General features: G+C 51.9%; 2 protein-coding genes across 5 annotated transcripts in view; both read left to right on the top strand.

Annotated features, from left to right (window-relative positions):
• stard9 (StAR-related lipid transfer (START) domain containing 9) overlaps positions 1 to 12,044 on the top strand; it is a 33,469-nt gene extending 21,425 nt beyond the window's left edge. Inside the window, exons 20-32 of the mRNA XM_076023150.1 lie at positions 780 to 973; positions 1,092 to 1,542; positions 1,623 to 6,965; positions 7,261 to 7,428; positions 7,531 to 7,711; positions 8,081 to 8,227; positions 8,326 to 8,392; positions 8,516 to 8,685; positions 8,833 to 8,897; positions 9,061 to 9,263; positions 9,627 to 9,706; positions 10,009 to 10,167; positions 10,329 to 12,044. Coding sequence (XP_075879265.1) covers positions 780 to 973; positions 1,092 to 1,542; positions 1,623 to 6,965; positions 7,261 to 7,428; positions 7,531 to 7,711; positions 8,081 to 8,227; positions 8,326 to 8,392; positions 8,516 to 8,685; positions 8,833 to 8,897; positions 9,061 to 9,263; positions 9,627 to 9,706; positions 10,009 to 10,167; positions 10,329 to 10,430 — 7,330 coding nt within the window. The 3' untranslated portion in view covers positions 10,431 to 12,044. The remainder of the gene's footprint in view (positions 1 to 779; positions 974 to 1,091; positions 1,543 to 1,622; positions 6,966 to 7,260; positions 7,429 to 7,530; positions 7,712 to 8,080; positions 8,228 to 8,325; positions 8,393 to 8,515; positions 8,686 to 8,832; positions 8,898 to 9,060; positions 9,264 to 9,626; positions 9,707 to 10,008; positions 10,168 to 10,328) is intronic.
• A 470-nt stretch (positions 12,045 to 12,514) lies between these two features.
• sptb (spectrin, beta, erythrocytic) overlaps positions 12,515 to 26,680 on the top strand; it is a 38,449-nt gene continuing 24,283 nt past the window's right edge. The window contains exons 1-5 of one of the 4 annotated variants that reach the window (XM_076023152.1): positions 12,515 to 12,837; positions 14,578 to 14,631; positions 18,510 to 18,739; positions 25,787 to 25,938; positions 26,464 to 26,637. In XM_076023152.1, the coding sequence (XP_075879267.1) occupies positions 18,592 to 18,739; positions 25,787 to 25,938; positions 26,464 to 26,637 (474 nt within the window). In that variant the 5' untranslated portion in view covers positions 12,515 to 12,837; positions 14,578 to 14,631; positions 18,510 to 18,591. Of the gene's footprint in view, positions 12,838 to 14,577; positions 14,632 to 18,509; positions 18,740 to 20,936; positions 21,776 to 25,786; positions 25,939 to 26,463; positions 26,638 to 26,680 lie in introns of those variants that run through there. The other 3 variants (XM_076023151.1, XM_076023153.1, XM_076023154.1) reach the window with 3 other exon arrangements.

Here is a 26,680-nt window from a genome sequence, read left to right as displayed (position 1 = left end):
CTTGGGGTCCACAGTGATGGTCAACTTGTAACTCCTGCGAGCCCGATCCTCCTGCTCGGCCTGCAGCTCCTTGACTCGCTCCAAGAGGCCCTCTTTGGCGCGGTCCAGGTGATTGGCCAAGCCGGTGATGGCGATTTTATCGGACTGCTGCTCAGGAGCAGGCACTTGAATATTAACCTCAAACTCCTCCATCATCTTGCGAATTCCACTGCCCTTCTGTCCAATGATGTAGCGGTGAAGCTCAAAAGGCACTTCCACCTCGATGGTGACAGGGACCAGCGCCTTCAGCGCCTCCACAGCGGCCTCGCACCTCTTTTTGCACCCGGAGAGCACGATCACGTCGCACTTTTTGGGGGCGTTGGTGCGTGTTGTGATGAAGGCGCCGAGGCCACTCTGACAACCTGCAGCTCTTGTGTTTGATAAGCGGCGCACTTGCAGCGCGATTGTTCATGCCGTGGAAATAGGCCACAGCCTTATGCATGTTTCAGTCCAGCTGGCGCGGATGCCAAGTGTTTCCATTAGCACCCCCGCCCTCCTCCCCCCACTTTAGTGAGCGGTCGTCACAGGACAGTCTTGAGTCACTGCTGGCAGAACTTTAAAAAGAAATCTACAACGGAAGCTTTTAATTTGAACCAGCGGAGCTTTAAGTTAGACTTACTTACCCTTAAACCGAGGTAAAAAATTCTTTCCCCTAACTTTTTTTTCACCGTCAAAGCTTTTTTTTTTTTTTTTTTCCAAGCTATCCATTTGATCCCAGATCTGTGTGTCTGTTTTCAAAGCGCTGAAGAAGTGAAGCTCCAAGGGCAGCCGAGTGCCGGCGTCTCCCGCATGGAGGAGCCTGCCACTCGGCAGCACGTGGAGGTGCAGCAGCGCTACGTGGAGAGCTTGCGGCAGGAGATTCAGGCGGAACAAAGGCGGGCGGAGAAGGAGCTGGAGCGGGAGCAGGCTCACCTCCAACGGCAGCACGGCGAAAGTGTGTGCCCCCTGTCAAGCACTCGTAAAAGTTGTTTTTTTTTGCCTACGCTTTCAAGCCACATCAGTCAAAAGTGTATTAATGTGTTTTCTCCTCTCTTGGCCTTTTATTGCAACAGTTCAGGAATGGATCGTGCAGGAGAAACGGCGCCTGGTGGCCGTCACCCAGGAGTCCGGCGTCCAGGCGGACCTCCTCCCTGCACCCCTCCTGGAGCGCCTGACTAATCAGAATTCGGAGGATGGCTCCGGCCAAATGCAGGAGTGTCCGGCCGTGACGGTCAGGGCTTGGAAGAAGCTGGTGGAAGAGGAGCTGCTGAAGCATCACGGCCTTTGCCGCGCCGAGAGCCGCATCCGTCGCAAGAGGCTGCACTATCAGCTGCAGAGGATTGCCCGCAAACGGCGCCTGCTGGAGGCGAAAAGGGAACTCCAGCGTCTGGAGAGAGCCTTACCTGTAGCACCTGACAGTCCCGACTGTCCAGAGTTGGAGGCGCCCGCCACAGAGATGAGGGGAAGATCCTTCTCGGCTGACCTTCTCTCCCGCCTCTACCCACAGAACACGCCCATCTTCAGGTACGCACGCTGTCTGAAAAGTCACTCGCAGCAATCAGGATAAAATCCACAACCATCCCGTCCCTTTCTCTCTATTACAGACACTTTTTGAAGAGGAACAGATCCAGCGAGAGGACGTCAAACCCGTTAAATCTAGTCGGCACCCGGAAGTGGCTTTCAGACGAGTGCCTGCCTCGGGAAAGAACCCAAAGCTGTTCCGCCGCTCTCCTTTTAGGATCCCATCAAACCTGCCGCAGCTCCTCGGAAAACATCAGACACGCAGGTAAAGAGGAGTGTCAGGTTCAGCCCGGCAGGGAGCGCCCCGAGAGGAAACCCCTGCTGCCAAACCGAGACCTGTCTTTCAAGAAAAGGTCGGATCAGAACGCCGCTCTGTCTCTCAAGCCTCCCGCCGGATCTTCAGCCAGCAAAGAAAACGTACAAGCAGCCGCGTTTCGTAATATCCCTCGCAAGAGTGAAGTCGACCAACCGCGCGAAGGAGACGGCAAACTGGAGTCCATCAGAAGGACTTTGTCTCACTCCGTGGGCCCCAGGCTAAAGACTGCGCTCTTCAGAGTTTTCAGGAAGCCTCCTCCGGGGAAAAAACCCAAAAATTTGTGGAGGCCAAGAAGTCTCAGAGAAGCCCGGCACGGCAAATGCGCACTGAAAAGCGCCGTCTCGTGTGTGGAGCTGGACCGCAAGACTCTGCCGGAGGACATCGGACCGCGGCGGTGGCGCAGCAACGAGGCTCTGACGGACAAGACCAGCAGATGGGTGGAGACGCAGCAGGGACTGTCAGCCTGGGAGGAGGAAGAAGGAGGAGGAGGAGACTGGGGCGAAATGATGTCCGACTGCGAGAGCCTTTTTTCTCTGGACTCCCTGTCCTCTGCTTACGCCACGGTGCTGGCAGAGCGGCTGAGACACGAGGAGGAGGCGGAGCGAGATAGCGAAGACAGCCAGATGTCTGACGATTCCTTGACTGTGGAGAAGTCGCCGGTCAAGAGGCCTCAAGCCGGCTCAACGGAGGCTCATTGGAGCCAGCGTGGATTCACGCATCCAACTCGCATTGTTGCAAAACCAAAGTCTCCCTGCCAAAAAGCTGTTGAGGAGGATCTCAGTGGCGGACTCGCTGTAGAGAATCTGCAAACCGAGCCAACAAGCGGTGCACATTCCTCCAGCAGCAGCAGCAGTAGCAGCAGCAGCAGTAGCAGCAGCAGCAGTAGCAGCAGCAGCGTCGGGGAGCCAGAACACCTGCAGGCACTTGGCGCCTGGTCCTCCACCTGTGCAGCAGACAGCTCCAAGATTCCCAGGGCTTGTCTACCTGTCCAGAGAAAAGAGATGTGTCCAGATATCGTCTGCAGCAGCAGCGGCGGTGCAGCCAGTCCGAACCTCTCAGAGGGCAGAGTGAGCAGCCGCAGCTCGACGTCGGCAAGCGATGAAGGTGAAAAGGCAGCTTTGAAAGGACACAGTTTTATATTAGAGGCCACCCCGCAGATGAAAGAGTCGCCAGAGAAGCCTCTGACAGGTGAAGCGTGTTGTGAAGGCCAATCAGAAGGACTGCTGGGCTCCCATTCTGCGCACGGGTGCGACGGCAAACGAGCGTCGCAGGTTAAATCCCTCCACGCGCTCACGAATTCTGCGAGCGTCGCGGCTCCCGACGCCTCAGGGTCGCCCGTCGCTGAAGTATCCACCTCAGTTGGCCCACCAGCTGAGGTATCCTGTGCGTTTACCGCCTCCAGTCACTCTGCCCGAGCCGAAGGTCAGCGCGGTCTGCACGCTGCTAGCGGCAACGCTTTGAAAAGCAACCAGAAATCTGACGGAGCCCCGTCCTCGGCGTGGGACGAGCAGTCAAACGGGGGTGAAAGCGAAGGCGGCGAGCGCTGCGGGGCGGCCCAGCGGGAGCTCGTTAGGTCCGATTGTAAGAATTCCAGGAAGAGGAACAAGGAGCAGCGGGACGCCTTCACAGGCAGCCTGAAAATGCCGAAAAGGAGCGACAGCGCCGAGCCGGCGGCCTCCTGCACCGCACCGGTCGGCAGCCAGGGGGAGATTTGGCTGGGCGACAGCAACAACAAAGGGGCCGACTCAGAGGGGGAGTTTAAAAACCTGTTGCCCGTTTTTAAAGGCGTTGCACCAAATTGTCCAAAACAGGAGGAGTCGGAACGTCAGAATGGAACCTCAGCAGGAAGAGTTGAAGGTGGAAGTGAGACGATGAAGACGGGAGCGGAGGAGGCCTCCCGAGAAATCAGCACCCGCACGTCCTGGTCGGCTGCTATTTGCAGCGCCATCGACCTGAGGATCTCGGAGGTGGTCAACGAGCATGTGCGAGCGTCCTTCGTCGGAGGCGGCGACGAGCGGAGCACGAAGGCCTCGTCTCCAGCTGCGACGGAAAACAAGTTGAGAAACAAGAGCTACGGACTCGTACTAAAGCTGCCCGGTCCCGAGAGCCGCACGCTCACATCTCCAGAAGTCGCACCAGACTTTAACTGCGGTCGCGGCTTCTTGGACGCGGCGTCAAACGGAGGGCGAGTGGATCCGTGCTGCATCAAAAACATTCAGTCTGACTCAATCAGCCGTGAAGAATATCGCAGCCGTGTTTCGCAGGCGCTGAACTCGCTCTCAATCGGAAAAGGCTTCGACTTGCGAGAACCCGCCGCGATCAAAGGCGCATTGTTTCGGCAAGCGAGTCAATTAGTTCATCAGAGTCCGGCATTTCCTCCCGACGACACGATCGGTGAGGCTCAAATCAGCCTGCGTTCAACCGTCAAATCGAGTCGAGTGCTTGGTGAAGCACCTCCCCCAGGCGGCGCGAGGGAAGAGGGCTGCAGCTGCAGTCAGGCGGTGGGCATCTTTGCGGAAGCGGCGAGCGACCTTAAAGACCTCAGCTGCAGTTTTGCCCAGCAGGTCACTTCAATTCCGATTCCACACCCGCTCAAGTGCCTTGACCTGAACTTGGATGGAGCAGATCTTGAACTGAAAGAACACAGAACAGATGCACCAGTGGATGAAAACGTCTCCGTGAGCCAGTCTGCAGCTCGCAAAGACAGGACCAGTCGAACTGCAACCGTAAAGAAATCCCCGAAACCTCACCACGTAGTCCAGAAATGCGTTGTGAACATCAGATACGCCGACAAATGTCGTAACTGTGCAGCGAAAGCCAGCAAAGAACCTGAAGCTTCCACGGTGTCGCACCCTGAAACAAACGACTCCGGCCCTTTGAAGTCTGAGCAAAAAATGACACAGGACGCCAGTTCCAATCAGTCCGTGATATCCAGCGTTCACACGCAGCAGCACAGTGCAGCCGCCGCATCCAAAAAGGTCAAAAGGCTTCGGAGGTCCAAGGTCCAGACTGGCCTCGCCTCTTCCCCAGAGTCGTCTTTGAAGTCCTCAGATGAAGAAGACGCTCAGGCCTCGGGAGGGCATCGCAGCCGCCTGCAGCCCAGAGGTGTGAGTCATTGCTCTCAGCACAGCAGAAACCAGGAGTTCACACAAGGTGGAAGCAGCAAATCTGACATTTTCCCCAAAGTGCAAGAGAGCAGATCCGAAATCAAAACTTTGGAAGAAAGTCTCAACACTAATAAAGCTGGTCAAGATTCCAGCGGAGGAAGGAACTCTGTCCTGTCCAAACAGGAGACTGTGGAGGAAAATCATCCTCATCATCATCATCAGCAGCAGCAGCAGCAGCAGCAGCAGCAGGTAATGCAGAAGCCTCGCGACGCCTCCATGCATTTCGCCTCCAGCGACATCAACCCCTTCGTCAGCCCGTGGCAGGACGCCGACCCCGAGCAGCTCGCGCACAAGAGCCCGGCGTTCGGAAGCGCCGCCGACCTCTCCCGCAAGTCTCCGCCCCTGATCGCTGGCAGCGGCGGCAGTGGCGTCGTGGGGGGCCGCATGGCGAGGTGCTGCAGCGTGGACGACGGCCTGAACGGCCGCGACTCTCCGCCCTTCAACTCCCACCTCAGCGCCTACGGCGCCAGGAGGGGCCTCTCCAGCACCCTCAGCAGCGTCGAGGACAGAGACCAGGAGCAAGTCGACGGCCGGGCGCCTCAGTCGGGTGGCTCTGGCCGGGTGGACGAGATCGTGTTTGTGTACGCGCCCGAGCGGGAGCCCCGGGCGGAGGGCGTGACCCCGATGAGGAGGAGGTCGTTTGAACGCGGCACTCAAACTGAGCAGCGACCTGAATGTGCTGCTTTGGCTGCTGCTGCTGCTGCTGCTGTGAAGCGGAGGGAGCGTCACAGGAGGAGCTGCACTGACGGAGTGGCAGCGGCGGTACAGAGGAGCAGCAGCAGCCGCAGCCTCAGAGAGTCTCAGACGTGGGCCAGCATGGAGAGCATGTCGGTCCACCTCAGCAAGCTCATCGACAGCACCTCGGACCTGCTGGAGGACGTGCAGGAGATGAGAACAGGTGGAGGCGGGAGGGGGAGGAGATGGAGCGCCGACCCGTCCGCCGCCGCCGCCGACAAGCGAGACTTCTCCACCCAGACGGCCGCGGACGTCGGCGTCCAGACGGAGAGGCCGTCCACGCCGCTTCATCCAAGCCGGCACAGCGTCAGCCTGGTCGTCCGCGTGGTCGCCGACGACACCGCACCGGTCGCAGCGCAGAGGCACGTCAGGTCGGCTTCCTCCCGAGGGTCGAGGCCAGGGGTCTTCACGGACCGCGCTTCGTCCCCCATACTGACGGTGGGGGTCAGGAGAGGGTCCAGGCCCAGAGGGCAGCAGACTCACCCGATCTCGTCCGACGGCTCGGTCAGCTGCTCCGCCGACGGCTCGGTCAGCCTCGACTCGTCGCCGGACTTTGGAGAGAAACAGAAGCGACAGAGGTCGTCTTCCGTTTCGGCCAATGCGTTCAACACGCAGAGCATCTCTCCCATTTTAAGACCCGCCGATGATCCCAAGCAGCAGGCCGCGGCGCTCGCATCTGTGGAGTTCAGCGTCGACTCCTACCGACAGAGTCCGAGCGTCAGTGCGGCGATGGCGGCGGATCTGCTTCGGGAAGACGAAGCGGCGTCACCGGCGCCCAGCGAGTGCAACACGGACGTCCTGGTCAACATGAAACCTTTGAGCGCTGAGTGTGAGGACCACCGCGTGGTCCCCGAGGACCTTCCCCTGCACAACAAGTTCAACAACTGGTCCGGCATCGCCGCCAGGCGCCCCGCCGCCGAGTGGAGCGTGGTGGAGGAGAGCTTGGCGGCGGGACCCGGCGGCGGCCGCAGGGCCGGAGAGATCGAGAGGCTGAGGCGGGAGAGAGAGCGGCTGATGGCCACGGTGGGCCTGCCCGGGAACCCCACGCCGCTCAGCGTGGAGCTGACGGAGGCCAAGCTGCACTACGGCCTCGGGGAGACGGACACCCTGCTGAAGATGCTGAGTGCGACGCCGAGCTGCAGGGAGGAGGAGCTGCGGCTGCTGCAGGCTCCCGGAGCAGCCGCCACCAAGCAGCAGCTGTACGAGAGGTGGGAGCGCAGCACATCTGCAGTGGAGCTAGGATGATGAGAGTCGGCTAGGGTTGCACCCATACCACTTTATAATGGAACAAGTAGGGATACTTGCATTTCAGTCCTCACCAATACTATTACTGATTACTTAATAAGGCCATTACATATTATAGAATTACTTAGATTTTTATTTTTACACAGATGTTCTGTTATTTGAAGAACATTCCTCAGCATGTCTTTCCAGGACACCAGCGACCCCCTTTTTGGGGAGTAAAAAAAAAAATATTTAGAACATGGCTGTGACTCCTTTCAGGCATCGCAGGAGCATCGAGGGTTGGAGGCAGGAGCGGGAGGAGCGTCTCCAGACCTCCGGCAGAGCTCGCAGCCTCAGTCCCAGCAAACTTCTCCGTCCCGAGGCCGCTTCCCCGGCGTCGGCCGGCCAGCGCGTGCAGCTTCGCCAGGAGGCCATCGACAGCACCAGGTGAGCGGCGCCGCCAGCAGTTGGAATAACTCAAAGCGCAGAAAGAAAACCTTGTTGAGGCTTTGTTCGGGGGGGTTCAAAAGTGTCCGTCTCACCGGCCAGAATCCCCAACGCCCCTCGAGACGGGCAGCGTCCGTCTGACATCGAGCAGCTGCTGCGGGACTACGGCCGAGCCCGGGAGGAGGCCCGGACGGAGATCGCAAGAGCCAGAGAGCGACTGCGGGAGAGGACGGAGCAGGAGAAGAGGAGGCTCCAGCAGCAGGTCGTCTCCCAGGAGGCCAAGGTGCGACTCCTCAGGCTCAACCGCTGGATGAAATTGATATTCCTCACGCTTTTCACAGCTACGTTAGGAGAACAATGTCATTTTTTGCAAAGTGGTTTGTTGTTTTCTGTATTTTTGAGCTACAAATCAAAATTATTTAAGTTACAGTGATGCTTGCATTAACTGAATTAAGTTCATTCTGTCTTCTCTTACAAATTATGTCATCGGTTCTTTTATCTCAGACATAGATTTAAATTTAAATAAAGACCTTAAAATCTATGTCTGAGATAAAAGAACCAACAAGATAATGATGCTTGGCTAAAATGTTACGGTACATCTGCCACAGTGCTGTCAGCTAATATTCCGTTTTCCTCTCTCCGTGTGCTTCAGGATGAGGTGAGGCACCGGACCAGGATCAGCAGCAGCACCTTGTGCACTGGGTCCAGCCTCAGCCTGTCGTCCGGACCGACGTCCGGGTACAACAGCGGCAACACGGCTCAGCTGCTGCACTGCAGCGGCTCACAGCTGACCGCACAGGTTCGTCTAAACAACAACGTACAGAATGGATTTATTTATTTATTTATTTATTTATTTATTGTGAGGCGACCACCCAAGTCACTGCCGCTTGTGTTCAGATCTCAGGGTTCCAAGACGAGGTGCTCCGGGCGAGGACGCGTCCTGGGGGTTGGCTCTCTGCCACCGGTAAGAACCCACGTGAAGCCTCCAGCCAACCGGCCGAGTCTCCCAGCATTGACCTTTTTTTTATTTATTTATTTATTTTTTAAACCCACCACCGCGCCTCATTCCTCCATCATGTCTCGTCAGATGTACGTCTTGAGCCTCCCGCGTCCGGGTTCGAACCCCTCATGACTTCATCCCCGTCACCCACCGCCGCCTGCACACGCCAGCGCGCCGCCTCCCTCGGCTCCTCCTCCTCCATTTCCACCTCCTACCAGGACATCACGTCTCCTCTGCTCGGCCGTGTCGTGGCTGAGGTAACGGCTCTGAATCGAGTCTTTGCATCCATCCATCCATCCATCCATCCATCCACTCATTAATTCATCCGTTAAGAAGGCCATGTGCTGTTTGTTTGAATCTTTCATCTTTCTGTCTTCAAACTGTGCTTTTTGTTTTCCTCACAGGTCCGACTGGCTTCTTCTGGGGATTTCAGCAACCTGCTAACTGGCAAAGCCTCAGCAGGCTGGAGGTAAGCTTGCATGTTCTCAAAAAAAAAAAAAAAAAGCTCATTCCTCAAGTATTTTCCTGCATTCTGGGGCTAAAATTAGAAGCTCCCTCTCCTCTCAGCACGAGCTGCACACTCAGTACCTGTAGAATACTGTTCCCCTGTCTAATCATTATTCTGTTTCCAGGTATCAGGGACTGGAACGAGGTATCCAGGCCTACTACCGGCCCTCCTCTAGCCCGTCCGTCCACGGCTTCCTCGGGGTCGGAGAGCTCGACCAGCCAGTGGAGTCTGTGTGGAGCTGCGTCTGCCAGCTGTCCAGGAGCCACGTGTACAACAAGTCAGTCCGCTCTGTGTGGACCAGGCCACTAGATGACAGCACTCAGCTGGGTGAGTCTCCCTCTGCACACATGATGCTGCAAAAAAAGTTGGCTTTGGTGAGGAGGAGTTGGCCTGTCGTCCAAAGGTCATTTTCAAATTGCAGATTTAAACCCAAACATAATGACCTTAGCAAAAGTAAGTTGTTCAATAGTTTATTATGGATTACATCAGCCGTTTGTCTGTCAAATATGTCAAATTAGCACTAGTTCAAAAGTCAAATCCGTCTATCAAAGATCAATGAATCAATGACCCGTGAGAGTAAGTAGTTTCTGCAACCACAAAACATGCAAAAGTCTTATTAAGAAACTTTTTTTTTTCAGTGTGCCGCCTGTTTACCAGATTTTGACACATTCTCTCCATTTCTCTGTCCAGTTTACATCCTGACAGATCCGTCCGCCTGCCACCTCAGCCAGCCGAGGGACTTCTGCTGCATCAGCGTGGAGTCCACACAGGTGAGCGCGGCTGCTAGAGCGTCCAGCCGCCGCTGGCCGTCATCATCATGGCCGGCTGCTGTTGCTCCTCTGAGCTTTTCCAGCCTCGTTATTGCACAAAATCACACTTCGATTTCTAGGTATAAAATATTCCCCTCCTGCCGTATTACCATCGGCAGCGCTGCCCGGCCTCAGTCTGAGTTGTAGAAAACAACACCGCCCGCACCACCGGTGCAAATCACCCAGAGGCGGCGGGTTAATTCAGCGGCTGCCCCTCGGCTCATTAACGTCCTGACCTGTTTTATTGATGACTCTGGCCTCAGGCTGGTCTGTGCACGCTGGCCATGCAGTCCGTGTTCGAGGAGTCGCTGCCCCGGCCCAGCGTGGACGCCGTCCGCGGGGAGATGATGCCCAGCGGCTGGCTCCTGCAGCCGGTCAGACACAGCGGCCGCGAAGCCACCAGGGTTGCGTTCCTCCTGCAGGTGAGAAACACCTGACCTCAACGTCAAGGTCGACCGTGCACGTGTTCCGCCTTCCGGAGTCGCCGAGTCTGTTTGTTTACTTCCTGTCGTCGTCTTTGATTCGTCCGCCCGGTCGGCTGTTGCCTCACTTTGCCTCTCGTCTCCTCCCGCCGTCTCTCCAGGTGGATCTCGGGACTCCGTCCTTCCCTCAGCGACTGCTGGGAGCTGTTGCCAGGCGACAGGCGGCCGTCATCGCCGATCTCGACGTTTTCCTCTCCTCCTAAATCCAGGAGGATGAGGCGACTTCACCGGCAGCAGCAGCAGCAGCAGCAGCAGCAGCAGCGGCAGGAGAAGAAGAAGCAGCAGCACTTAGACTAAACACTGAATGTGGAGTTTTGGTCTCTGTTTTGAATTTGCACCTAAACGTGTCAATTACTCTAAGAGCACTGTTCTATTGTTTTCCTGTTCCAGAGTTCACGCAGCTTGTCTTAGGATGGTGGTTTTTACATATATACATATATAAAGATATATATTTTTTTAAAATTAGGTTTTTTTTTTCATTTTGTCTACTAATGTGTGTTACACAATCATAATCCTGTTTCGCCAAAGACTGAGGCACATTTTAGTTCATCATTAGTCACAGACATCATATTGACTATAATACAAGGAGGGATTAAGTGATTAAGCTTCTTCCTCAGCTCAGTGATTTATTTATTGTTGTGATCAACAAGGGTTAATTAGTGCGTTGTAAACTGGTTCACTTTAGGAATTCAGCATCATTAATACCCGTTACAGTGAGTTCTGCTTGTGCCTCGAGGACCAAATCATTCAAAATTAAGGTCAATGTCTTCAGAGAAAAAGCAATCAAATTTTGGTGAAGAAGCAAAAAGACAAATGTTTTAAATTGCCATCTATTTTTTTTACACTTTCAAAGTGAAAGCTGAGTCAAACATAAATATAAAGCTTCTCTCGTTTTTGTTGTGTGTTTTTTTTAAAGGTTAATGAGGCATGAAGATATGAAGGAAACATTTGCAATATTGTACACTGCATATTTTAACCACTCATGTCTCAACCACTACATGTACAGTTGTGTGTTGTTGTTTTTTTAAAGGCATTGTTTTCTTGTGTTTCTTTACATTATGGGTGACATTCTTTTCTATGGCAGAAATACTTAACTGTAAAGTGTAAATGTGTTTTAAAAGCCAATGAGTAGCCCTTTGGCCCTAAATCTGTTTCGTTTGAAAAAAAAAAGAGAGTGCCTTTTATTTTCTTTAAAGAAAGGAGAAAATGTTGCGTTGAGATTTGGACATGTGATGGTACCCTGAATCTGCATAAGCTCGTGTTTGTTCTCACCTGTTCCTGTCGCATATTTATTCAATCCTTTGTTTTCTTTGTTCTCAAACAATTCTGAATATGTATAGTTGTGGTGCTGACGTTTTATTTTTCTTATTATAAGCAGTGCTTTTCACAGCAGCTTGCACAGTCTTGTTAATGCATTTCTGAATGCCTTCAGCTGGTGAAATATTTGTGTCTCTGTGGGTGTGTACGGCGTTGAAGCTATGCAGAAGCCGACAAAAAGCAGGTCCGGTTCAGTCAGCTGGGTCCAGATATGAAGCCATATTATTTACACTAGTCGCCGATTGAAGAGTGCTAAGACGATCCCCAGAAACCAAAGAGAAGGAAGTGACGGAGGACAGGGACTCGGCAGCTTCTCGCGCCGACGTCCTGTTTGTCTATATATAGTTATTTTTTTATTGCGCTGTTATTTATGTTTCTATGACCTGTTGCAAGTGTATTTTTATTACAAACACAGTCTGTTCTGTTGCTAAGATAATGTTACCGGCTGGTTTGTTCAGCCAATGTTTTTGCTACAAATACAGTTTTGTTTTGTTTTTAAAGCTCTTGGTTGTTTCTTCTTCTTGATTTTGGTCAGATTTCTTCCAACGTTGCCGTATTTCATTGTGTGATATGCAGTTATTTCCAGCTTTCTTTAAGACCATTTTTAGTTCTGTTATTGGAGCTATAGCTCGATACCATGTGAGAGTCTTGATTTGGGCTGTCTCAAAAGAAACAACATTGAAACTACTGTTTAATAGTAGTTTTTAAAACTTTATTCTAAGTGATACATTTTACTCGGTCGACAACGTTAATTCAGTGTCATTGTTTCATTGTGGTTATTCGAGGATCTTCTAAACTGTGATTGTTGGACCTCCTGTGCCTGTCCGTGCTGTCTGTGTGCAATGACACGCAGGGGCAAGAGGAGAGGTGACATTTGGGTGTGCGCGTGCGTGCGTGCGTGCGTGCGATTAGCAGCCTGTTGGGGCGGGGTGGTCAAGAGGGGGTGGAGGAGGAGGAGGAGGAGGTTGTGAAGTGTCTCTGTGTGTGTGTTCCATTTCGAGTCACCAGCTCTTGTCAGGAATGTGCGTGGCCCGCGCGCACGGCTCACGCACTGGATGCGCCCACTTTATTTTTAACCCGGCCGGGGTGGGTCGCTCCTGGCTCTGCATGGGAAGGAGGCTCGGCGCCCGCAGTCCCGTTCCCTCCAAGCAGGAGCCCGCTGGCCCGGTGGGATTATAATCTATTGGTCGGAAGAAGACGTAAAAGAAGAAGGAGAAGAAGAAGAAGAAGAAGAAGAAGAAGGCGGCTTCACATCCAACGACCCCTCACAGGAAGAACAGCTACAAGCACAGAGTAAGTTGGAAAGTTTTTATTTATTTATTTATTTTTTTTTATTTATTTATTTTTTTAAATTTTTTTATTATCAGTTAGTAAGTTTTAAAATCATTTCCCATGTCTGTTGCTGTCGTGCTAGTTTAATTGTTACTCCAGACCACCTGTTGCGCCAGTCGTTCAGGCAGGGGAGCAGAAAAACCGGAGTAATCAGTTGAGTTGAATTAACTTTATTGCGCATACATTTTGACGCAAACCCGCTGACGTCCGGGAGGGTCCCCCGTCCTTCCCCCGGTTATCAGTTTAATCTCCAGGCCTCACCATGAATGAGCGTTCGGTGACGTCACACGGCGCGGACTCGGTGCAAAAGAAAGTTTCATGATGATGATGATGATGATGATGATGATGAAGTGTTTGGGCGACTTTTCCACAGTAGAAGAGGCACCTAAGAACCCCTAACCCTTATCAACAGTTCCTGTCTTTCTTGGCACATCTGACACTGTTCGCTGTCTTCAGTCAATTAGTTGTGTCAATAATGAGCTAGTTAATAATAATAATAATAATAATAATAATAATAATAAGCTAATAAATTTGCGACATTGTTCTCAAACGACTTCGGGGTTGTTTCTTTGTTTTGTTGCGTTAATCTGTTTGTTTAACCGCGACTAAAACGTTGTGAACCTCACAAACCTTCAGGAAATTGGCAGATATCTCAGATTTGCTCTAATGTGTAAAAAAAAAAAGAAAAAAGCGGGCCGCATACTTTTACACATGCGTGTGTTATTCTCTCTCTCTCTCTGTCCTCTTGAGTTTATTCCCGAGTGAGGTTTGCGGCCCCCAACACGGCCCTTTTAAAGACTTTCAGGGATATAATTAATTTTTCTTTCATTAAATCCATCGTATTCCACTTGTTTCTTTACTTTGTTGTATTGATTTCAGTGTTCTCTGTTCACATTGCAAAGTTGCTCTTAGCTGTTGTTGTTGTTGTTATTATTATTATTGACAGTTTTATGGTCATTGCACTCCCTGCGTCTCGGTGCAGCTTTGGACTCTAACTTTATTTATTCACTTTTCTTCAATTTGAATCGTTCACATCCCAACACGTAGTTAGCGTGTGAGTGTAGGGCTTGTCGTCGTCACGGGTCAGAGCCGAGATAAACAGTGGCAACAATCAACCACGTCTGTGGTATTGAAATTTTACCCTTGCCACATTCCTTGAGGAGAAAAAACGAAATACAAAAGCTGTAGAGCCACTCTCTCTTTCATCTGTGACGCAATGCAGTCTGGCGACTTGGAAAATAAATAAATATATGACCCTTCGCCCAGTGTGGCCTCCGCGCTCCCCTTAAAAGGACAAGAGAGTGTTTCCTTCTCCTCTCCTCGGGGTAAAGGCACATCGGCCTCAGCCTCCAGCCAGCAGCCGCTCGTCTCGTGCATCCTGTGTGCAACAATCGGTGCACACACACAGTATGGATTATGCAGAGCGCAGAGTGTCGCTTAAACACACCACCACTACATGCGTCATGTTGCTATTGGCAGCCCGAGATGGAATCTTCCCCCGTATTGATTCTCCGTCTACTTTGTGTTTATGTTTGGGATTTATGCCCGACACACTTGCGCGCGCACACAAACACACACACACACACACACACACACTCACACATTTCATGGATGTCTTGACCACACCCATCTCTCATTTCATCCTCTCAGCTCTATACCCCGGCCCGCTAATGTGCTTTTTTTTTCCCCCCCGTTTGCCAGAGTGCATCGGCGGCGAGGTCACTTCCTGCTCTCCGGTCTCTCTGCTCAGCTCAGGTGCTCACTGGATTCTTCGCATTGTGCACACAAGTTCATTTCACAGCAGAGAGCGCTCGCTGTCAGTTGCCGATGTTTTTTTTTCACACTCGAGTAACAGGAAAATGTTTTGTGCTCAGCAAATCTGGGAGAGTAAACAAATGTGAAAAAAAAAAAAAAAAAAAAAAGAAGAGAGGAAAAAAAGAAGCTAATTCACACCTTTCACTAGTTTTTTTTCTCTCTCCTTTCTTTGTAACACTTCTCCAACAGACTCCCAAAAAACAGAACCTCATCTCCCGCTGTGGTAATGCGACACGGGCTTTGATTAGTAATACGCGTTCTGTGTTTTTCTTCTCTCGGGGTCGGGCGGCTCTTCGTCCGTCTGGAGGGATTCCGGCCGACACTTTAATCATCCCGCCCGACATTTCTGCTGTGTTTTTTTCTTCTTTTTCTTTTTTTTTCACAGATTTGGCAGCAGCCCAGCAGCGTCGTTGGTCGGATGTAAATGTTAACACTGATTGAGTTGTGTGTGAAAGCGGCCGTTGGAGGCCGGGTGTCATGATAACAGCCGAGAAATGTCAACTGCATTGACTTTGTGTCAACTTTGGACAAATTGGTGATTTGTGTGTCGCACATGGGGTAAAAAAAAACAAGAAAGAAAGAAAGGAAGGAATTTCCTCACCGGGAAGGAACGTGTAGTGCATCACATGGGACTGTAATGTGTCTTATGAGTTGTTGATACTGTATTGTGTTGTGTGGCATTTGGTATCATACCGGATTGTTGTGTTTCCAGTCGTAGTGCAACGTGCTGTTTGCCGCCGTTGTTCTTTTTTTATTTTTTTTTACTTTGCATCTAGCATTCAGCTGAATAACCACAAGTTGTTTTTTTTTTTCAATCATCGGCCACTTATTTGTTCACTGTGACTGAGCGGCGGATCATTGTGTGGCGCTGCCATCATCGCTATTCATAACAAGTTCAACAGCTTCTCTTGGGTTCCGAGTGAAATAACCCACAGTCATAAGTTTGAGGCCTGTGTCGTTCTTAGAGCTCCAGCATCATGCTGGACTCACTTTGAGCCGACAGACCATAATACTCCGTTGTCTCCCGCCCGGTCGATCGGCCAACTCCCTCGAGATAAAGTGGAGTCCATCCACTTTTTATTTTTTCTTCCTCAAATCCCCCAGTTCTGGGGAAATCAGCCCTCTGTAACGGCGACGGTTAATCCAGTGCTGCCCCCTCTGGAATAAAGAAGGAAATATTTGTATGCCACCACAGCCAGTGGAGGGTGAAAGGTCACTCGCGATGGCCGTTTTCTCATCGGAGAAACGACCTTTCGCCCTCCACGGACTTCGGGCAGAGCTCCTTCATTCACTACTTAGTTTTTCCTGTGTGAAACCGTGGACGTGTTGGCTTTCAACGTCTGGCCGCCGATGTTGAGAGAGCAGATGGTCATTTTTTTTTTTTTTTTTTTTTTCTTCATAGGAGGGTTTGCTCACTGGTGTGTGCTCGTGTCCAGGTTGTGTGCGTGTGTGTGCGAGGGACGATAAGGGGATCCCCGGCGATGGGGTGGAGCTTCCCCACCACCGCTATCGGCCGCCTGCGGAGTGCTGATATTACTGGGTACACGCAGGACGGCGCCGCCGCCGTCAGCAGCAGCAGCAGCAGCAGCAGGTGTGAGAACTGGAGCGCAGACAGTTTTAAAGTGCTCTTCTCTACAGAGACGTGTTCAGTGCAGTTCTCAAAGCGTCGCGTTGTTTTTCTTAATTTAGGCAGAAGTGCTTGGCGAGATTTGCATTATTTTAACAAAAGAAACTTTGTTTTTCTTTCCTGCTCCGCCTTTCAGAAAAGGGTGCGAGTGAGTTTAAAGATATCGGCCCTCTGTGATGTCACAAACGGGACTAATACCCTCATAGCCAGGCGTTGGCTCCGCCCTCTGGGCCCGGCTTGTTTTCTTTTCTTCTTCCAAACAAATCCCCAATTTTATTAGTAGACTGAAAACCAGCGTTTTTTGTAGGATGCTGTAAACAGAGGGCTAAATCTCCTGTTTTCTGCTGCTTATTTGACAGCTGGCTGTGTCGAGATGCTCCACTGGTGTCCGGGATAAAAAAATTAAGATTTGAAAAGGCTTCTTCTTCTTCTTCTTCTTCTTCTTCTTCTTCTTCTTCAGAGTCTGCAATGATAAATAGCTGACAGCAGCTTTGCTGGTCTTCTGAGCCAACCACATTTGGGCTCCGCCCCTTTTTTAAATTCAATTTTAATTTCCCTCTGTCTCGATGTTCTCTGCGCGCTCTTTTCTTTAAAAAATAAGAAAAAGAAAAAAAGAAAGAATTTCCACCAATCAAAATGCACGATCCCTCAGCTGGCACATCAGGCCTCAACATTCAAAGTTGAGGGTTGGAGGAAGGGGGCGTGGTCGCCGTTCAGAGGGGTCCCCCCCCCAACCACCTCCTTGTGTGAGGCTTTGATAAGAGAGCTATGCGGCTAGCAGATAGAGCTATCTGAGCGGTTTACCCTTCAGCCCGCCATTCCACACTCGGGCCACACGACGCGCACAAAATGGAGATTGTGACGAGCGGTCGAGATCACACGGACACGAGGTTGGGGGTTAGAGGGGAGGGGCTATTTGACATATTCACTAGGACAATTATGACTTTTTTCTTGCATATATAAATATATATAATTAGGTGTTAATAGGTATTGGGGCCTAATTTTGAGGAGAATATTGAGTTGTTTTTTTTTCCCAGCACAGGCCTCCAGTTCACACCGAAGCCTTTGAGAAAACATGCCACGATGATGTCATTCTCTCGCTCAGCAACTCAAATAAAAACCCAATAGTGTGAAATGTTATGATGTCGGTAAACCCGTGGCCTTTTCTACTGGTATCACAAATAAACTGTTGGACCCTTGGTTCCTTTGTTCGTGGAAAAACACTCAAAATCTTTGTCTGGTTGGCCCCATCCTGGACCCAGGATCTTCACAGCGGCTCCGCCGGCTCGTCCCTATATTTACATTTGAACCCTGACAGACCTGTAAACCCTCGCTGCCTGCTGGAATGTTTTTCCGTGTCCAGGCTCTTGTTTTAAGATTCCTGTACCATGTGCTGTTTAGAAAGTTTTTCACCTCCCTCAGCCCGGACGTCAGACAGACGAGTACGAAAGAGGATTAGGGCCCCAGGAAGAGAAAAATATTGCAGGAAGGAGATTTGTGTATAAGTTTTCATTTCCAGTTTTAAGTTGAAATTTTGTGAATAAGTCGGGATTTCGTGAAAAAGTCGATGTAAATAAGATGACATTTTGTGGATTAAGTCTGGATGACTGGATGGATGGTGGATTAACCCAGTTACCCACAGTTAAAAGTTAACTACAGAGAACAGGTGTATCCCACAAGGTTCACACACAGTAATCAGGAAACTGGCAAAAAGGGAAGTAAGTCCACTAGACTTGCGTGCAGAGCCTTTCGACTTTATTCTCGACATTTTGACTTACTTCACTTTGACATTAATTGCAAAATTTCGATTTTATTCACGAAATTTCGTCTTTTTTACGTCGACTTTGTTTTCGAAACGTCGACTTCAATCTTGAAGTTTCGACTTTATTCTCCAATTGGAAACTTGAAAAAAAGAAAAATCTGTCTTATTTTTTTTTTCTCTTCTTGCGGTCCTAATTCTGTTCCGTACGCAAGAGTCAAGAGAGGCTGGAAGTCGAAAAAACAAACAAACTTTGAAGTAAGTCGGAAACGTTGCGTCACATGGGCTCTCTGCAGGATGTGAAGATGCACATTCGGGTTTCGTATCAGAGACGTTTGGAATTATCTTTGCAAATCACCGTTGGGTGCAGAAGTCTCAGGAGTGATCTTTTGAACCTCGCGTCTGTCTGTCTGTCTGTCTGTCTTCATCCAGGCTCTGACCTCCACTCTCTCCTCCCTCACCCTCCCGTTTCCTGCCCTCCCCCGCACGCCGGAGCGCCACCGCCGCCGCCGCCATGACGTCCACCACCGACTTTGACAACGCGGAGATCACGCAGCAGTACAGCAACGTCAACACGCGCTTCGACCTCTTGGACGAGGAGCTCGACAACGACAACAGCTCGGCGCGCCTGTTTGAGCGCTCGCGCATCAAGGCCCTGGCAGGTGAGCGCCGGGCCGGACGCCGCCGCCGCCGCACATTTTTCAGATGGCGGTCGTTTCTTTTGGGGGTGGGGGTGGGGGTGTGAAGGGCAGAGAGGGTGAGCTATAACGGACACGTGCGCCTGCGCGCGCCAGTGTGCATACGTGTGTGTGTGTGTGTGTTTGTCTCTGGCGAGGTTTCAAAAGGATGCAGCTCGGAAACAAAGTGCTGGTCCAAACTGCCGCCGTCTCCGTTATTTAGCTGCAGAAGATGTCAAACGGGGGCTCTGCAGAGTTGCAGCAAGTGTGCATGCGTGCGTGCTTGCATGCTTTTCGGGGTTGTCTCACACACGCACACACACACACACACACACACACACACACACAATACACGCCCTCAACAGCTGGGGCCCTGACACCGCCCTGCAACCCTCTGCAAGGATGTGGGATCACTTGCACATTCCCAGAATGCTCAGCGTCTGACCGATCTGGACAGCTGCCCCCAACCCCACCAACACTGCCCCGCCCCCATCACCCTCCTCAACCCGCCTCCACCCCTGGCCGCCTCCTCTCCCATAGCTCACATCTCTGGCATTTCTGGCTAAGCTGGCGAGCCGTGACCCACCTGCGGGGCGGCTGCTGCTGCTGCTGCTGCTGCTGCTGGGGGTAGTGAGGCGGGGTTGAAAATAGCTTGTGTGTATGTGTGTGTGTGTTGAAGAGAAGCATGACAGAGGAAAGGGGAGAAGAAGGGCCACACAGTTCATTTCTGCAGTGCCGTGGACACGACGAAGGTCAGGTGGGGGGTCGGGTGGGGTGGGGGGGGTGATTGGAAGATGAATTCATCCGTGTGCTGAGTCGGACGCCGTCACTCTGCTACCGCGTTTGAAAGTCACGTTGACTTTCAGACGCCGCAAACCGAACTTGAGCTGAAAAAAGCTCCTGTTTTTCGTATTGAAGGAAATACGAAACATTTGACATCATTTCGCAGGCCAATAATTTTTCCAGTTCACAGAATGTGTAGGAGCAGATCATGATTTTATATTTATTAATTTTTTATTTTTCTTCTGTCTTCAAGTTGAGCCATGCCGTTCACCCAGTTGACGTGTTCCATGTCACAGGCAGTGCACATATTGAACACTTATGAAATCAGTCCCATAATAAACTCATGATGTTCGACACCTAAACTGTTCAATTTCATTGAGCTGAACTTGGTAGTTTTCAAGATAATTACTTTTAAAATGTAAATTTTTTTGGGACGCCGTGTATTTCTCCCCCACCAATCGAAAGCCGGCAAACTGCCAATCTGTCGTGACTGAAAGACCAAAAATCTTCAAGCGTAGCCAGTCGGCTTCCTCTAATCTGCGACCATGTCGGGTTAAAAAGCGTAGCTTGCAGTATGGCTAGCCATGCTAACAGGCTAGCTCTCCCTGGTGGCAAACGTCACAGAGGGGCTGAAGACCTTCCTCGAAAGGGAGCTTCATCCAGCCTGCAGTTTTCCACATGAAGTCACAAGGCTGTTGCCCAGGTTAGTTGGGACTTGGGGTCGTGTGTGCTGAGGTGATTCTGCACTTCCCCTTCAGTTTGGAGCCAGGAAGATTCCCAGTTTTGACGAGTCAAGACGAGTGATTTGACTGTCGGCCCAACTCGATGTCTCGCAGCTACTTCTCCTGCTGCCTCTTTAAGTGATGAAGGATGCTAGTGAGCTAGTGTGTATGTCTGTGTGTGTGTGTGTACCTGTGTGTGAGATATTGTGTTAGCGTGCCGCTGCACTGATGCTCCTGTAATGTAATCACTGTTTCCTGTCAGAGAAGCCGAGCGATGGCGGCGCGGAGGAGCGGAGGAAGCTCCTGAAAGACGCCCGCTTGCTGATTCACAGCCTGCAAAGTCAGAAATAAGCAGCTGGCAGCGTGTTTCGGTCATCCAGCTCCTGACACCTCTCCTGAAATATAAAAAAAAACCCAAACAAAAAAACACCACGGAGGAGCTTCCGGATGCACGTTCGAGCATCGTCACGAGCGTGCCGGAGCCCGAGACATAACGTATGCATGGATGGAAGAAAGAAAGAAAGAAGGAAAGAAAGAAAGAGGGGGTTTCACACGGAGGCTGTCTGAGAGTGGAGCACGGCATCATGGGAGGAGAGAGTGAGCGGGAGGGAGGGAGGGAGGGAGGGAGGACTGAGCACGGGAGGGATCCGGAAAGGAGGACAGAGAGCCGAGAGACAGAGGAGAGGACAGACGTGGAGCTTCTCTGCTGGCTCCAGCCTCTGTCTTCTTCTTCTACTTCTTCTACATCTTCTTGAGTTCCCTTGGGAGGAGGACTAGCACTGCCGGTGTTGGTGTTGGTGTTGGAGGAGGTGGAGGAGGAGGGGAGTCGAGATGAGCAGCCCGTGCCTGCTGCCCGCTGCCCCTCTGGGTCAGCCGCGGCTCAGAGAGGTCAAGATCAGCCTGAGGTCCAGGGAGAGCGCCGCCGCCGCCGCCGCCGCCACCACCCGCCAGCCGTACGCCCTGCTGGAGAAGGAGACCCCCGCCCGGGTGGGCGGCATGAGCAGCCGCAGCAGGAGCAGCCCAGCGGTGCACCGGGCCCCCCGACCCGACGGCAGGAAGTCGGCCAAGGGCGGCGGCGGCGGCAAGCAGCAGGAGCCTCAGCACCACCCGGAGCGGAACGGGACCCTCCTGCACGTCCCGGCCGGAGCGGCGCCCTCCCACGCCCTCTCACCCACCTCCCTTTCCTCCCCCTCCCCCAACGCCGCGCTCTCCCCCTTCTCCTCCTCGTCCTCCTCGTCCTCGTCCTGCACGCCCCGCCGCCGCCACCGCCAGCAGCAGCAGCAGCAGCAGCAGCGGCGGCCCGCTCACCTCAACCACCCCGCCCTCCTGGCCCCCTCCCCTTCCCCCGCCGCCCTCCACCATCCCCCCTCCCGCTCCCCCTCCTCCTCCACCTCCACCACCACCACCACCTCTTCCGCCTCTGCCAAAAGTATGAGGCGGGCTCGCTGGCTGAGCTACAGCACCTCCAACATCTACTTCAACTCCATCCTGGACGGACGCTTCAGGCAGCTGCAAGGTACAGCAGCGGAGGGAGCTCTGTGAGTGTGTGTGTGTGTGTGTGTGTGTGTGTGTGGAGGCCGGGACACCCTGATAGGGGCGGTCGGGGGGGCGGAGGGGGAAGTTGGGGATGGTGATGTCAGCAAGCGTCCCGCTGCGAGGAGGACGGAAGCGAGCGGACGACAGAGGCGGACGGAAGCTCTGAGCTCCGGCGACTCTTTTATTTTTATCAAACGTACACGGTTGTAATTTATTTATTTTCAGGGAGGCCGTGGCTTTGCCCCAATTGTTCACTGGCTTGCCGCTGAATAATTGATGGGCGAAAACTCCCTAAAAAGGTTCAGATGTGTTTTCTTTTTTATTTCACCCCTCCTCCGAAAGCCATTCAGTCTCTCATTCCCGCTCAGTTTTCTCCCAAATCATTCGCCCTCATCGACTTTCCCCAGCGTTTCCTTCTCTCCTTCTTTCTTTCTTTCTTTCTTTCTTTCTCAGGAGCCAAGAGCAAAAACCATCAGCAAGTTTTCATCCCAGCTGCCCCGTTTTTCTTGAATGACTGCACTGGCCGAGTTAAAAAAAGAAAAAACCCCCGCTAACTTTTCCCGGCCCTGGTTATTAAGGTTTTAAGAGCAAGGTCTGCCGTCACTGTGGATTCTTGTTAGCTTGCGCTGTGCGATCCAACTCCCCGATGACAGCAGTGCATTAGTGAGTGGATGGAAATGGAGGAGACGGAAACATGCGCTCTCTCTCTCTCTCTCTCTCTCTCTCTCTCTCTCTCTCTCTCTCTCTTTTTCTTCCCTCCTTCCTCAGCTAGAAATTCAGGTATCGACGGGTTTCTGAAGAGGAAAACGATACGTCAGGCTGCAAACTTTAGAAAGAGGGAGGAGGATGTGTGGGAGCCGAGATTATTGATTGCAGGTTTGGGGTTGTTTTTCTTTTGTAATTTCTTTATAGTCCATTTTGTGGTGCCAGGAAATCGGGCCGGGACGATCAAGTGGAGCAGAGCAGTAGCTCCGTACCACCGCTGTGACTCTGTCAAGGTTGTTTGACCTTTGACCTCACTGCTGCTCAGCTACACCCTGACAGCCTGAGTTGTTGCTTGAGATTCTTTTGAAGAAAAGAACCTGCAATCCATCCATCATTTTTTTATTTATTTATCTATTTTTAGGCAGGAAGCTAAAAGCCCAGCGTTCTTATGAAGGCAGGCTGTCAACAGCGGGCTAATGGTGCCCTATCCTATAGACTTTATTGTTGTTTTCTTTTGTTACCAACCTGAAGTCTAAAATGCAAAATGAAGATCTGAAATTCGCTATGATCCAGGACCTTGCAGCAACGTTAACGGCCTTCTGCTGATCCCCTTTTTATTCTCCGCCTGATTCCTCGTCTCCAAAGCGTCCAATTGAGAACCAAACACGGTTGAATGCAGCGGCGCAACGCCGTTCCTCCTGGCACGAGCTAAATTTGGGTGAACAAAAAAACGAGAAGAGGAGGCGTTTGCTCCCTCCGAGGGACTCCTCCTCTTTGAAGGCTTCGGTATTGGGGCTGCAGGACGCAGGTGGCGCTAAGCGGTGGCATGACTCAGGCGTGCGCCGCGGCTGGCTAGCATCCAGCCCAGGAGCTGACTCTGGGAAAAAACAGCAAAGAAAAAAAAAAACAACCAAGGGACGGATCAGGCTGCATACAGGGAAAATCCATCAGCATGAATAAGTCATGGAGCTCTCAGCGAGCGGCTGAGAGATTATGGAGTAAAAGGCATGTGAAACAGAGGAATGTTTAGTAAGCTAGCTTGTTCCGATGCGCAGGGAGAAATAAGGCGGGAAGCCGGGGTGAAAAAAAAATCTTCAAGTCAGAGAAACAGTCAGCCGGCCAGCAGTCTTCCAGTGTGTGGGTGTTGAGTGGAACTGCTTCATGGACTTGATGCTGCCACACTGGAGGCCGCTGATCATCTGCAGGGAGCCGGTTTGTTTTGGCGGCGGTGCGATTTGGGGGAGAGGTTGCATCTTGTTTTGATGCAAATGCAGGATAATAAAGGAGCTCAGAATCCCCCGAAAACCTGGACAACTCTGTCTCCCTCTCTCTCTCTCCCTCTCTCTGCATTTTGGTGCAGGAGTTATGTCTCTCCTCCACCGCTGCAGGCTATGCCTGCCTGCCTGCCTGCTTGCAGGATCATGTGCAGCCTGCGTCGCCTCCCGGGGTTCCCAGCAGAACGCCTCCATGTCGGGACAATCACGTGCACCTTCTGGACGCTGGCTTCCCTCAGTTGCCCTGCACTCTCCCTCCTCCTCCTCCTCCTCCTCCGCCCCCCCACCTCTCCCTAAGATCCCTGCTGGGTGGAGAAAGTGGCGCCGAGTTCTGCAGGAAGTCCCGCTAATGCTGTTTTCCGATGTCAGCTTCACATCCCTGCAGTTGTTGTTGTTGCTGTGTCAGGTGCTTCAGTTGTGGAGAGGCGTAGCATGATTTATTTACTGTTCTGTTCTGTGCCATTGCGTTTCACATACAATCAGCTTTGATTTCTCCCACTGTGACGACGCTGAACACGTCGTGGGATCTTGTTTTTTCCCGGTTGGGTCTCTGTGGGTGGACCCTCTCTGTGTTCCCCCTTCGTCTCCACTTCCTGTTCACCTTGTGAAAAACCACGACCCCAAATCTTAAACCCCCCCCCTCCACTCCTGCCCTTTAGCACTTTACTTGCTTGCTCCCCGCTGCCTCGGGGCCCTGAATCATTCATTGCTCCGCTCGTTTAGGCTGCAGTCCTTTGGCGCTCCGTAGTGGGTTTGCGCTCGTATTTTGGCGGCTCGGAGACAAACGGGGCCCCGGCTGCAGACGGCAGGAAGCCGGCCGGCCAGGCGGGGAGGAAGTCACGTGTGTCAGCAGGACAGCGGAGCCGTGGGCGAAACGTCTCATCACCAGACTGTGACCTGATGCGCTCGAAGGGGCTGAGTGTGTGTGTGTGTAAGTGCGTGTGTGTGTGCGCGTGTGTGTGTGTGTGTGCTGTCGCTGTTGTCCTCCTGCTTGTCCTTCTCTTATCCTTGATTCACACGATTCTAATTTTGGCAACAAGCTTCAATCACCGAACTACAAACCAACAGGAGCTGCTGCTGCTGCTGCTGCTTGATTACTGCTATTTTTTCAACACACTCCTCTCAATATCCCTTTTATTTTTATTATTGGGAAATAAAGCCTGCAAGCTTGTACAATAATCATATTTATTATCACATCACACATCTCTGATGTATGATTTTTAAAGGTGTCATACGGTGGGAGATTAACTGTGAACTCTCCACAAGCGAGAGTCCATCCTTTCCATGTGGAGGCGTTATTTTTATTTTATTTTTATTTTTCACCGCTGCGTGCGTAGGAGGCTCATCTGCTGTGTGCGTGCGTGAATTGAAGGTTTCGATGGCGAGCCGTCACCGAGGGGGCGGCGCCCGCCTCTCCGTGACTGATGGCCGAGGAACGTGAAGCGCCCACACCCGCGGCCCTCTGCCCAGAGACCTCCTTTGTTATTTGTCGTCGCCATTGTTGTTGTTTTGCTTCATAATGCGCTGGGCGTTATGATGCCGAGGCTGCAGTGCACGAGCGGCGAGGCTGCCGACACCGATTCTGAACTTTATCCTGCAGAGTCTTGTGGGTGGAGTCGTGCCAGTGTGAAAGATGTGTGTTTTGCAGAATATTCCAGTTTGATGCAACTGAACTGCTGATGTTTTAAATCTAGTGGCAGCTGCTAAAGTCGTCGTCTCTGTGGCCTTTGGTTCTGTAGACCTCAAGTGCACGAGTTTCATCTGATGAGAAGAGCTTGTTTTCTTTTTTGCTGTTTCCAATAAACCTTAAAAAAAAAAAAAAAAAACGCTTTTAAGGAACTTCTGCAACATCTACATGTTTCATCAACTCGGCGAGATTTGAAATTGCGACGCAGTGCATGCGATGAAGTCCTGCTTTTTCCGGAGATCCTCGCTGCAGACGGAGCTCGATAGCCGCCGTCGATAAGGATTAATGAAACCGGGCGTGAACTTTCTGCTGCTCCCACCACCAGATGAGCGCGAGGCGGTTCAGAAGAAGACCTTCACCAAGTGGGTCAACTCCATCCTGTCGCGGGTCGGCTGCCGCATCACCGACCTCTACCTGGACCTGCGCGATGGACGCATGCTCATCAAGCTGCTGGAGGTGCTCTCCGGAGAACGCCTGGTAGGAAGCCAATCAGCATTAGCTGCGTTTCCATGACGGTTTTTCGCAACATAAAGGCGATATTTCCAAAATTTGTGCAATTGCGATTTGCAGCTGTTTCCACTGAATGGTGTGAAGCGCATTAGCCGTAATTCTCGTGAAATCTCGACCTGTGAGACCTCGATTTGAGGACGATGGAGGTACGAAACATTTTTGCGCTTTGGAGCATTTTCACTCGACGTGAACCGGTCATGTGACCCCGTACGTTAAGTGTGGTAACGTGTAAATGCGAGAAAGAAAAGTTGCGATATACCTCTAAGACGATACGTCTGAAAAACCACCTCATGAGAGCGTCAAATCCTCTTAGCGATGTTTGAGGGGTTTTTGGAAGTTCAGGTGTTTCCATTACCAGTTTTCTATTGCGATATTTAGGTTTTGTGCAGTTCTAGGGCTAATGGAAACGCAGCTGTTTTCTCTCCCTCTTTGATATCCGTGCAAATCGCGCGGCTGCCCTCAACCTTCTCCTTCCTGGTCCGTGTCGCTCAGCCCAAGCCCACCAAAGGCCGGATGCGCATCCACTGCCTGGAGAACGTGGACAAGGCGCTGCAGTTCCTCAAGGAGCAGCGGGTCCACCTGGAGAACATGGGCTCCCACGACATCGTGGACGGCAACCACCGCCTCATCCTGGGCCTCATCTGGACCATCATCCTCCGCTTCCAGGTAGGCCGGGCGTTCCTCACCTCATCCTTCCGAGGTGTCTTTA

This window comes from Nelusetta ayraudi, unplaced genomic scaffold (assembly GCF_046127955.1).
Source record: "Nelusetta ayraudi isolate G7.1 ecotype Tasmania unplaced genomic scaffold, CSIRO-AGI_Nayr_v1 ptg000015l, whole genome shotgun sequence".
Taxonomy (NCBI): domain Eukaryota; kingdom Metazoa; phylum Chordata; class Actinopteri; order Tetraodontiformes; family Monacanthidae; genus Nelusetta; species Nelusetta ayraudi.
This window is presented reverse-complemented; position numbering and strand designations above follow the sequence as displayed.